Below are 13,677 nucleotides of genomic sequence, written 5' to 3' on the forward strand. Positions count from 1 at the left end.
GTTTTATGAAGTTAATCCTCTTTTCAGTTGTACAAATGGATTTGGAGGGGAGCGATGTGAAACGCATGCTTCTGCACACAGTCAAGCACAGTCGAGTGATATGAAACAGATGATAACCATTGTAGTACCTGTGGTCATTGGTGTTGTCTTAATCTTGGTCATCTTATTGATTGTCATTTTATACAGGAGGAGAAGGTAAATGGAAGATTTTGTGGGAAATTTTTGTTTTTGTTTAATTTTAAGAATTAGTGTTCAACATAAATTCAGGAATCAAACATACTGTGGATTCATTTATTTTCTTTGGTTTCAATTATGTGGATTAAGGACAACTTTCATTTAAGTGGATATTTGATTTCATGGTTTTTCCAAAGTCTGCATACGTTCCTATACAAAATTTGAAATTTGTTGGCTCTGGAATTTGTTGTTCTAGGGTAAACCCTAAATCCATGAAAACTGGAATTAAAAAAATAATAATGAATCTACAGTAATTACTTTTGAATATTTTCCAATAGATACTGTTAACTAGCTAATTTTCGTGTATACTTTATTTCATGTTAAGTCCTTACAAGCACACTTCACAGTAACTTTTTGTCACGATTTTCAAATTTACTTAGTAAAGTTAAATGAGAAAGATCAAATTTTACATAATGGTGACGATTTATCTTAGCATTATTTTTCTACTCACAAAAATTGCAAAATTAAATCAGATACAAAAATTAGTTGGTTTACCATTTATGGGCATTATGTTTTCTGGTCTGTGCGTCCCTTAGTCCATCTATTCGTTTGACTGTTCGTTCGTTCGTTCGTTTGTCCAGTCATCATCCATTTGTCTGTTTGTCCGTTTGTCCGTTTGTCCCACTTCAGATTAAAGTTTTTGGTTGAGTTAGTTTTTGATGAAGTTGAAGTCTAATCAACTTAAAACTAAGTAAACATGTTCCCTATGATATGATCTTTCTAATTTTAATGCCAAATTAGAGATTTTATCCCATTTTCACAGTCCACTGAACATAGAAAAGGATAGTGCGGATGAGACATCCATGTACTTGGGACACATTCTTGTTTATCATTGAAATTAAATATGAAAAATCCCTTTTCCCTAAAAAGATATGACTTAAAAACTTATTTGATGTTGCCTGATTGAATAATAAGGTACATTTCAAACTTTAAGTGCTTATTATAACCTTGATATGAAGTATGTTGTTTTGTATTTTAAACTTTTTTCTCCTACTTTCATGCTTTGGGTGCATTTAATATCTGGTTAAGTTATCCATAATGATATAATGTTAATAAATTATATTGTGCCTTTTCAAATGTGTTTTTGAAATCTATTTAAAATTTTTACTGTACAATTAATATACCACATTTCTTATGATAAATTTTATACCTGACCAAAACACTAGCCAAAGCCCTAAAACAACACCACAAATTTTAAACCTTACCCTATACAGTATACCTAAACATAAACTCATAATGAAATAACAAAAATAACCAACTAAATTTTTTCCAGGGACCAGTTCAAGCATCAAAGAATGCACAATTCTAACATGGAGATCAACAATCCAATCTATAGACAACCAGTAGATGGTGAAATAGAAGGACAGGGATCAGAAATTGAACCATTAGATATGGAGGGTGGAGATCATGTAAGTTTCTTCTGTTCTAATTTTTTTATTTTTTTTATTCAAATTTTTAATTTTCGATTTTGCTTGTTTATAAGAGTTGTATTTGTTCTGATTGGCATAGGATGTTATTATTAAAAACACGGGTAAAAAAAAAGGCTGACAAGTTCAAAGCCAGGACATTTACCTAATGATTAGCCAAGGTTAAAAAGAAATGAGTGGAGCACATTTAAAAATAAATGAAATCTTATTTTTAATTTTAATGTTTCTTTAACAGAGAGGCGAAAGATACAAAACTCACAAGTCAAAAATAATCTGACAATTCCATGGCTAAAAAAGTTAAAAAGACAGACAAATAATAGTACACAAAACACAACATAGACAACTAAAGAGAAAGCAACAGGAGTTTCATATTTCTTTTAACTTACTGTGTATGATAGTTAAAACAAATAAGGAGATGTAGTGTTAGTGCCAAAGAGACTACTCTCCATCCAAGTTACATCGTATAAAAAGTTAACAACTATAGGTCAGGTACATAAAAAAACCAACTTTTTATTGCTTTATTGCATATTGTCATTATTAGGGCTATTCCATTAAAATGTATGGAGGAGGGTAGGAAGGGCATTTCAAAATATCCCTACAACCAAGAACCAATTTATTTAGATAATTTTGCAGAATATTAATAGATTCATAATGAAAAAAGACTCATGACCCACATTCAATAATGAAACTTCCCTTCCTACCCTCCCCCATACACTTTTATGGAATAGCCCTTAGGAAAATATGGAGTGACTCATTGAGATAAACAATTCAAAAAATATAATTGTATTTGTTTTTTTTCTTTTTTTTTCTACAGAATACAAACTTTGCTAATCCAATGTATGCAAGACTTTATACTACAGACAGTACACAGGTGCTTTTACCAAAAGATAGTGACAGTGAAGAGGCTTTAGATAAAAACGGAGATCTGAACTTTTATGGATCAAAGGGCAATCCAAAGAAGTCAAATTTTTGATAATTGCCAATATCATGATTTTAATAGACCATTTCAAAATCTATCGGATAATGGGTAGTTTTCATTGTTCGTACCCAAAAAGGAAAATAACATTACGTCATTGGTTGAATTTCAATTGTTTAAGACGGTTTTAACCAATCACAATGCTGAGGTGCACACTTTTGAAAATATTTCCCAGAATACATTAGATTCTGCAATGGTGAATTGTGTGTACAGATGTAGTTCTTTCATATCATTGCTCAGTTGTTGAATTTGTAAGAAAGAGGGTCAAATTTGATAGAATTGGATGAAATCTAATTGCTTAGCAATTTAGTAATAATAACATATACACAGATATTTAATTAACAAATTCATGTACATGTGTAGTTCTATTCTTGTTAAAGAATAACTTTGAAAACTATAGACAATTTGCATCTGTTTATCAGTTCTATGAATAGATGTGGGCAAAAGGGGATAATTCGATTCAAACATTTGCCTTGCATGTTTTTTCGTAAAGAGTGAATGCAAATTTTATCTTTCTGTACTCAAAAGTACTTTTATTAAATTGATACAAAGCATGACTTAAAGAGTTAAATTTATGCATCATTCTTTAAATTCTTGACAACTATTGCTAACAGTGATTATCAATGCCTTTCGTAGAATTTTAATAAAGGATATCACCTTGAAAAATTCAAAAATGGTGTCAGTTATTTTGATCCTGTTCTATTTTTGGCAATAATAAAATAAAAGATTAATTTAAGGAATGAAACAAATTTTTTCCTCTGATACCATTGTAAATAACGTCATCAGATTGCTTGAGAGAAACTTGCAACCATCAAGAAAACACCATTTAGGGTGCATGTTTGTGTTTGTGTATGAAATAAATGACATTCAAATATCAAGAGCTTTATACATGATGAATTTGATTGATTAGTGTGAATGTGGTACCTAAAATGATTTGATGCTAATTCAGAATATTTGTTGATAGAAATTATTATTATAAACCACGTAAACACTGCAATATAAATATATCTGTGTTTAATAGTTTTCTGTATTTTTGAGGAATACATTGTAGACATTAATTGCTGTTACTTTCCTGTCAATTAAAAATTACAGTTTTTACCCAATATTAAGGTGGTACCTAACACTACAGGGAGATAACTCTGTAAAGTCAGCTAAACGTTTTAATTACGTTGTGTTCTAAAAGGAATATTAAGCTTCTCAATGATCAAAATTGGTGTTTGTCAAACTGCTATATAACCAGTGTAATTTTTCTGACAAAACGGTTGGTTAAATATTTTTGAAATTTTGAAATTTTTGTTAAAGACAAAATTTTAAGAAAATTAAACGAGCCAAATTAATTTTAGTGAAAGTGTTGGGTACCACCTTAAGTGAATATTTTCATATTTTCACTTAAAAAAATCTTTTTTAGTGCTTAAATTGTGTATTTTCTTACAGTGTTGGGAAGGCAGTTTTGTATAACATATCATTATAATTGAAACGTCCAAGTTTAATCAGTTATCCTTTTTAAAAAGGAAATTGATCTATATACAGTGTACATTCATTCATTAATACATAATTACAAACTTATATATATATATATTCATATCTTTGACATGAAATGTTTGAAGATTAGTTGCATTGTAAACTCTATTGTGCAGAGTTCACGATCTACAGGGTTTTACATCGGCCATTGTTTTGTTTTTATGTGTGAGAGTAGTAAGTGTATAATTGTGAGTATAACTGCTGACCAATAAGATCTGGTGCTTAACTTTGACCTCTGACCTTCAAGGGCAAGGTCATTTCATTGTAATTATAGCTATTTTTGAGGATTTGTGAATAATGAAATGAATTGTTATTATTGATGTATTTCCGTTTATATTTTATTTATACATGTTTGTGCTTTCATTTTACATAAATATAATTTTTCATTTTGGTACTGTTATATAAATTGTATTTTTTATACTTAGTTTTTAGAAAATTCTAGTGTATTTATGTGTTTTATGTGTATTTTTTATACTGAGCTTTGAGAAAATCTAGTATAAAATCAAAAGCAATTATTGTACATACGAATAATTTCCACCTATCTTGTTGAAAGGGTTTTTACGTAGCAAGGTTTTTTACAGTAATTAATACGCTTTATAAGAAATGTATATCTGCTTGATGTCACACTTACTTATCTATTAAATACAGAACTAAAGCCTATTAGAGGTACATCAACTTCTCCTTATAAGTACTGTTTTGCTTGTTTGTATCTCATCATATTGTATACTGGACAAAAGCCCACTACAGGTACGTTTTAAAATATTTGTTGATGATAACCAAGTTCTTTAACTCAAATTGGAACATATTGCCAAAAGTTTAAGTAAGTTTCATTACAGCAATTCATTGTATCCATTCTAGAGTGTTTAGTAGAGTCATTAGTTCAGCTGTTAAATCTTCTCTGATAAGATAGGTTTGTTTTTATGATTGAAGGTGCAATCTTTAATCAAAAGTTGAATAATTGATTTTGAATTTCATACAATCCTCTTGTCTATATGGATCTGCTTGTTTCCATTAGGAATCTTTAAAGGAATACATTTTAAGCCCCACTAAGGGCAATATGGTTTTTTTTTATGGCCCGCTTCAGGTTTAAGTTTTTGGTCAAGTTTTTAATCAAGGTAGTTTTGATTAAGTTGAAGTCCAATCAGCTTAAAACATAGAACATATCTTCCCTATGATATGATTTTTCTAATTTGAATGCTAAATTAGAGTTTTGACCCCAATATCTTATTTCACCAACATGAAAAAATGCTAAGTATGGTTTGGGCATCTTTGTACTATGAACACGTTCTTGTTTTGTTTTTGATGGGTATTCAAGTGAAGATTTAAGCAGTATATAGGTTGATCTGGTGAAATATAATCTGATATAGAGAGAAAACTCTCAAACTTTTCAATCGTTATACTGTGGATTAATTTTATTTTTGTGGGTACGAATTTCCATGGATTAAGGAAAATTTGCATTTTCTTGGATATCTAATTTCATTGCTTTAGCAAAGTCTACAATGAAGACTTTAGGACATTTGTAATTCGTTTAAGTGGGTAGACCTTGGTTCAGGGAGACAACTTGTTAAGTCAATTATACGTTTGTAAAAGTCAAGTTTTATCAATGTATTTTAAGCATTTACCTGAAACAGATTGGAAATGATCTATGTAACCTTGAAGCTTAGAATATATTTATGAAAATGGTTGACACAAACGTACTGATGATTTTAATAGTTATCTCCCTGAACCAAGGTTTCCCCCCTTAAATTCATGGTTCAACTTTACCCAAGAAATCCATGAAAATTTGTATCCAATGAATAATAATGAATCAATAGTACTATAAATATTTTTTATGATAAGAAATTTATGTGTTGTGATATAAAGGTTGTGCTTTGTTTTAACATTCCAGTAATTTTAGTTGTATTATGTGATATTGTTGTATATCATTGTACAAATAGATGTTGTGGTTATTGTGTTTATTAAACAAATCCCTCCGTTATTCTACTTTATTAACAATTTGCTATAGTTAAGTTTTTTCTGCAAACACTTTCATGTATTACTAACTGTTTTAATCAACCCAAGTTTCAAACATTTGCTATAATTATGTTTATTCTGCAAACATTTTCATCTCTGACAAACTGCTTTTAAGTTATTCCAAGTTTCAAACTTGAATTATTTTACATATGCCTATGTGAGTTTTGGTATTCAGTTGAATATATTAGGTGTAAGATTATTAAGCTTTACCTTTTTATTTTCTATTGCTTGTCCATGGCAAACTGTGATGAATAATTATGAAATGCCAAATCTTAAAAATCAAAAGCATTATATTTTATACCAGTTCTTGTTTGTAATTTTCTTTGTATAAAAATGGGTTTATTAAGCAAAATATTTTCAACTTTATCTAGTTTTTAGATTAAAATAATATATTTTGGCACAAGTGAACAGATTAGTTTAGAAAATGGCCAAAAAAGCCATCATTTACAAATTTATTTTATTCTGGTGATAAATGTTATTCAACTTATTTTAAATAATTATGTATTAAAGATGAGAATTATTTTGTTTCATCAACACATTTTACATACAAGAACATCGATTAAGTTCTTTTATAGTGTCATTACCAAAGAAAATTGATCTTCCATAGAGTAGAAGGTATGATATCATTATTGATGGTTTTAAATGTTTAAAGTTCAGTTTTTGATATTTATAGCTTTTAAACCTAACTGTTAAAAAAACTTGCAACTGTTTGTCAGTAAATTAGAAAAAAAAACGTTTAAATGTCCCCCTGTTTAAAGACAGGTTTGATATGATAAGCACATTTACTGCAATATATTGAACAGATAGTACATATTTTCTAATAACACATAATTTTCCAAGTAAATTTTTGAGGTAATTGCATACCTAAAAATTTAGATAATTGTTGCTGAAATATAATCTGTAAGGTCTTCAGCATTTGTCACAACAATTAACAGATCTGCGAAAAGTTGTGGAAACATACCATTTTGTTGACTTCTATGTAATAAGGATACTTAAGTGAAGATCATTTTAAAATTTAAAAAATTTTCAGGAATTTTAAGTATACTGAATTATTCATGACTTTCGACCAACCTTTTTTTGTAAGATTTGTTTGTGAAATGGATCACTGTTTCCTAGGTCTTACTGAAAGCAATTTTTTTTAAATGCATTTTTCAAAAGGTAGGGATATGTCTTATCAAGGAACTAGAGTGTCCTAATAGGGTAGGAGTTCTTGCATTTTTTTTCAATACCTAAAATGTTTGATAATTGTTGCCACAAATATAATCTGTAATGTTTTCAGTATTTGTCACAACAATTAACAGATCTGCCAAAAGTTGTGGAAACATACCATTTTGTTCACTTCTATGTAATATGATACTTAAGTGAAGATTTTTTTTTCTACAAACACATTGTTATAGTATATTATTAAGTGTTAACCTAGTGTGTTTTAAGAAAAATTATGGATGCATCATTTCAGGAATTTTAAGTATACTGAATTGTTCATGACTTTCGACCAACTTGTTTTGTAAGAATTTTTGTGAAATGGATCACTGTTTCCCAGGTCTTAGTGAAAGCAATTTTTTTTAAAATGCATGTTTCAAAAGATAGGGTCTTATCAAGGAACCAGAGTGTCCTGATAGGGTAGGAGTTCTTTCAATATAAGATATCAGCACATCATTTTCCATTCCGTCTCAAGACATATTGTATATTTATCATAGCTACTAAGAGACAAAAATAAAGTCATTATATATAGTTATGTGTTTGAATTTTGTTATAATTTAACACGTTAATACAAAAAAAATAAATAACAAAAATATCAAAATCGGAGGAATATTCAAAACTGAAAGTCTGTATGGCCAATGGCATAATCAAAAGCCCAAACACATTAAACAAATAACAAATTTCATATTCCTGACTTGGTAAAGGCATTTTCTCACGTGGAAAATAGTGGATCAAATTTTATATTCCTGACTTGGTAAAGGCATTTTCTCACGTGGAAAATAGTGGATCAAATCTGGCCCTACAGCTAGCCAAACCTCACGACAGATTGTTATCTGATAATGATGTCCACCTGTCTGATTATTTCAAAAAGTCAGAGGATAATATTCATTCAAAGCTATGGACACTTAGAAAAAACAGTTTAACATCATCTGAGAATACTTTGAAGTTTAGGTATAAGTCATTGCTTGACGCTAGCTGCATATTACAATTAGAAATGTCAAAAGTAATCTTTGAAACAAGGAACCAGATTTGACGATCTTTATGCAAACTCCTGGAACATATTGAAGCAAAATGAATGAAAGAGGCGTCTTGAACCAAACAGTTAGAGGTGCCAGTAGGTCATTGTTTAAATATTCAATTCTTTTCAGAATATATTAATCATTTTCAAAACGTATAAATAAAACAAAAACTGAAAAACATGCTCAAACTCCAATAAGGATAGGAAACCTGATGCATTGAAAGGGTAAACATGTATTGATAGTTAATTTACAGATTATACGATTTTATTTTGTCTCTAAAGATGAAGACCTGAAACACATATCTTTGAAAGATACAAAAAGGACATTCAAACTCAAAAGTCGAAAATAAACTGACATCTCAATGGGCAAAACTAAAAACAACAACTGACTAACAACAATACACAAAACAACATAGAAAACTAAAGACTCAGCAACACAAACCTCACCAAACACTAGAGGTGATCTGATGTGCACTGTATGGGAAATCAAGACACTGCTTTGCATATAGCAGCTGTCTTGTTGAATATGTTAGTACAAAGTTGGGCAATGCCCAATTCGTGGTCACATTCGTGGAAAAGAGAACGGGATTGTAGTTACCACATTTGGAACATATCCGCTATCATCTGAAACAGATATGCCATAAAAGTCAACCAACTCGTGATGGCGTAAAATTATCGAGGGGATGATTTCAACTTCACCACTTCAACGTGGAACTCTTTATTTAAAAGATGGCAGTGGCTATTTGCCGGCTCTGGCAAAAATAGCAATTTATATAGAGTGTTGCTATTTTGCCGGTCTTATTTCAGATTTTTTAATCAAGACTATATGAAATATATTTTTTGAAAGGAAACTTTTTAAGCAAAAATGATATATGTGGCTAGATGTCAATAACCGTTTATTCTTTGCCTTGTCTTCGTAGCCATTCAATTTTTCTGAACTTTGTTAGATGTATGTTATTTGTATCCATCTGATGAGTCTTTTTCAACAGATTTTTATTGTTCGTTCTTATAACGGTTGTTCTGTTATACCACTGTCCCAGGTTAGGGGAAGGTTGATCAGATCCCTCTAACATGTAAAACCCCGCCACATGCTGTATGTATGTGCCTGCCCCAAATCAGAAGCCTGTAATTCAGGGGTTGTCGTTTGTTGATGTGTTACATATTTTTTTCGTGCATTTTTTCCCCATAAATTAGGCCGTTAGTTTTCGCGTTTGCATTGTTTTACATTTGTCATTTCGGAGCCTTTTATAGCTGATTATGCGGTGTTGGATTTGCTCATTGCTGAAGGCAGTACGATGACCTATAATAGTTGTTAATTTCTGTGTCATTTGGTGTCTTGTGGAGAGTTGTCTTATTGGTAATCATACCACATCTTCTTTGTTATACTTGCATTTCTGTTGAACTTTGAACGTTCGAAAAATGGAAAACGACAAATTTGTTATCAAACACACACAAACGTGTTAAAACAACCCACATAAATACCTGATTAAAGTCTGCTAGCAATGACTTGTGACAAGTTCAAGTACTTGCCTAGTTAACATAATAACACTGTTCTTACTCTTTGATTTAAACTTTAACTCATTTCTTTAGACAAAAGTTCAGATAAGATATGATTTGTTAAATAAAAAAGCGCCTCGAACGCATACGAATTAAAGTTTAATGGCTCGCTAAGTTTCCAACCGTACAGCCAGAATTGATGTTATATGGGTTGGGCTCTTTTGTTTTAGCCGTGTTTGGTCATATTGAGCTCCTCAAGAGTATTGATATATTCGCGGTTGTCTGAATTTTCCTACGAGTTCCTGAAAATTTGTTTCTTCATAATTGTGCCTTTGACGGATTTGGTTAAGTTCAATATTGTAGCAGCTGCGTAGCGGCTACGTAGCTGCTATCAATATCTATGTCGTTCAATAGTCAAAATCTACGTAGCACTACGTAGTAGCTACTATATTGAACTGAACCTTGTGCTTCTTAATAAATCGATTTCGAAGTTGTGTCTGCTGTCAATTTTCTGTATTTAAAGGCACAGCAGATATTATAACTGACTGATGGTCAGGTTACCAACAAGTATTGTTGAAAAACGTTGCACATTAGAGACTGAATATTGCTCTATGTATAAGTATTTTTTTAAAGGAAAATTGGGTCATAAATTTGAGAATGGAAATGGGAATGGGAATGTGCAAAAGAGACAACAACCCGACCAAAGAACAGACAACAGCAAAAGGTCTCCAATAGGTCTTCAATGCATCGAGAAATTCCCGCACCCGGAGGCGTCCTTCAGCTGGTCCCTAAACAAATATATGTACTAGTTCAGTGATAATGGACGTCATACTTAACTATAAATTATACACAAGAAACTAAAATTAAAAATAATACAAGACTAACAATGGCCAGAGAAATGTTTATATACCTTTCAACTAAATTTAGCGAATTGTGGTTACCTTCTGTCATTGCAAAAGATTGATAAGAACAACAACATATTTTGTGAATATTTTTATGTATCAAGCAAAAAACCAATGTACAGCAAAAATCAAAAATAAGAAAAAATATAATTAAAAACCAATTGTTCAGAGAACAATTGAAGGTCTTTCCATCAAAACAATGTATTTTGATATGAAAAGTTGTGAAACTAAGTTTAAAATGTCAGTTCAATCGTCAAATGATAGCTCCTAGTAAGCTGATTCCAAAAATATATTGTTTCCATACATTTTTTTTAAATAAGGGAGATAATTTGTTACTTCCGGTTTGAAAAATGTTACTTCCGATTATATTTGAATATTTACTTGACACTGATTCCAAAAATATCTGGTTCTATATACTTTTATATTAAAAAGTACAAAAAAATAGCTATTTCCGGTTTACAAAAGGTAACTTCCGGTTGTTTTTTACAAGGTTAAATGGTTTGATATCTTTTTCTAAAAGTTGTATATCTTTATCATGTATACATATAGAATAAAAGCAAAGGTCAAAATCTAGAACGTCAAATTAAGCTATGACCTTGAGATCAGTTTCAAGGTCATAAACCAAGGACCTCAAATCAAAAGACCATAGGTCTTTATTATATTTAGTTAATGAGTTATATCACCAAACGCGTATTTTTAAATACAAGAGGGGAGAAAACTCCCTTTTACATTCAATGTACGCTTGCAATCAAAATTTACATCTTACGACATGTCGCAACTAACAATTTAGTAAAAATAATTTGTTGATATCTTATACAGTCTTTGGATATAAGTGAAAATAAGCCAAATTCAAATATTAGAATATGACCTTGACCTTTGACCTTGACCTAATTTTCATTTTTTGGGACCAAGGACCTCAAATAAAAGATCCTAGGTCTCTATCACTTATGATTTATAAGATAGAAATTCATATCACTTATATCAGATGCATAAGGGGAAATAACTCTCATATGGAGCGGTCATATCGCTTCGGTCAAAATAGGACAAATCATGCGAAGGATATAACGAGCAATTTTGTAAAATAAATTTGTCATAATCTTTTACGGTTGCGAGGGAGATGCGCTAACAAGGAAAACAGTGTTTGGGGAGATAACTCCTACAAAGAAAAGTATTCGTTTACGCAGGGTAAATTTCAAAAGTGCATAAACTGTTCGATATCATATACCAAATATCTAAGCGACATATTGCGAAACAAATGTTTATCGCAAGAACAAAATTAGGCGGAAGAAAAAAAAAAAAAAAAAAATAATCAGAAGAAAAACAATAGGTCTTTCCACAGAAAAGTGGAAAGACCTAATTAGCGATTGGTTACCATATTTATCAATATTAGAAATGTAACTTACATTTTTTGTAAAAACAACATTTATTCATTTGAAACGTTTTATTTTGGTCAAAACATTTCGATTTTGACCTAGCGAATAAGCACTATAAAAGTTTCTTTTTCTGCATGGAGAGCTTGCATATTTCACAACAAATATATTATATTCATTTGAATAAACCTTACTTGTCAACAGAAGATGAAAATTCAAATGATTGGTCTAAAGTTTTTAACGCTCTATGTCTCAGTCATCTGATGGGTCAATTAAAGAAAACTCTAAACTATGAATTATTACATGAAAGAATTCTGAGTGTCCTGAGTCTTGAAATCAGTTGCGTTTGATAAGATGGACTCATGTAAAATCACTGACCACTGAATTGTATATTTACATGTTGGACAGTTAAGTAAGAAAAACTAGGATATGTTTATTTAAGGCCTACAGCAGTACTTTTAATTCCTAAAAACTTTTTCAATTTTCATTAGAAAAGAAAAGTTCTTTCTTATCCCAGGAAGATATTACCTTAGCCGTATTTGGCACAACTTTTTGGAATTTTGGGTCCTCAATGCTCTTCAACTTTGGACTTCTTTGGCTTTACAACTATTTTGATCTGAGCGTCACTGATGAGTCTTATGTAGACGAAACGCGTCTGGCGTATTAAGTTATAATCCTGGCACCTTTGCTAACTATTGGACATATCTTTGAATCTATAGCGTATCCTTAAAATAGGAAAAAAACCTATTAAGTGTGTTGCAACCAAATATTCGACATTTGACGCCGATCTTTTTGTACTTGGTATTTAAAGTACATACACTGCTACATTAAGTAATTGAATCCTAATTGTTTATAATTATATTGTGAGAAATTAGCAAATCATATCCTTGACCTCTAAAAACTAAAACAATATGTATTAAAAAAAAATCCGAATATATAGCATACCAATTGATTTTGATATAAGTTGTAATGTGAAATATTAAGCATACCCACCACCTCAAAAATATTATTGACATATGATGTATAAAATCGGCATATATATTATACGATTCGTACAGGTGTAATACCACCAAGTCATGGTACGTCACATCCGGTTGCATACTGAAAAAAGGGTCGTTAAAAATATTTCCTTGAATTTGACAGTTGAACGAAATTAATTCTACATTTCAATGCAGTAAACTATTGCTAATATATAAACATATATCTTGGGTGTTTCAAAGCACCGATATTTTTCATTTGGTGTTTCTATAGAAAATGTTGAAACTTGAGGTAACATTGTTACTAAACCTTGCATGATCAAAGGGGAAAAGGGGTGGTGAATATTTGATTGGTTAACTTCCAGTGATGGTTATTTTCTCATATGCAAAGAAATGTATTGTGAAATTTTATATATCGTACTGGAAAGAATAAAATTTTACTCATGTCAATTATTATTTTATTTGAAACACATATAAATTCTGCACAATTTTTGGAAAAGTTCAAATTTATAAAGACTAATAGGGGAAACTCAATGGTGGTA

At 30.5% G+C, this 13,677-nt stretch overlaps 1 protein-coding gene across 1 annotated transcript in view; it reads left to right on the forward strand.

The window, feature by feature from the left end:
* The window catches only part of LOC139502637 (low-density lipoprotein receptor-related protein 1-like), a 156,540-nt gene extending 148,638 nt beyond the window's left edge, over window positions 1-7,902 (forward strand). The window contains exons 80-82 of the mRNA XM_071292165.1: window positions 28-195; window positions 1,508-1,643; window positions 2,476-7,902. Coding sequence (XP_071148266.1) covers window positions 28-195; window positions 1,508-1,643; window positions 2,476-2,634 — 463 coding nt within the window. The 3' untranslated portion in view covers window positions 2,635-7,902. The remainder of the gene's footprint in view (window positions 1-27; window positions 196-1,507; window positions 1,644-2,475) is intronic.
* The last annotated feature ends 5,775 nt before the right edge of the window (window positions 7,903-13,677 follow it).

Source organism: Mytilus edulis, chromosome 14 (genome assembly GCF_963676685.1).
Source record: "Mytilus edulis chromosome 14, xbMytEdul2.2, whole genome shotgun sequence".
NCBI classification, from domain to species: domain Eukaryota; kingdom Metazoa; phylum Mollusca; class Bivalvia; order Mytilida; family Mytilidae; genus Mytilus; species Mytilus edulis.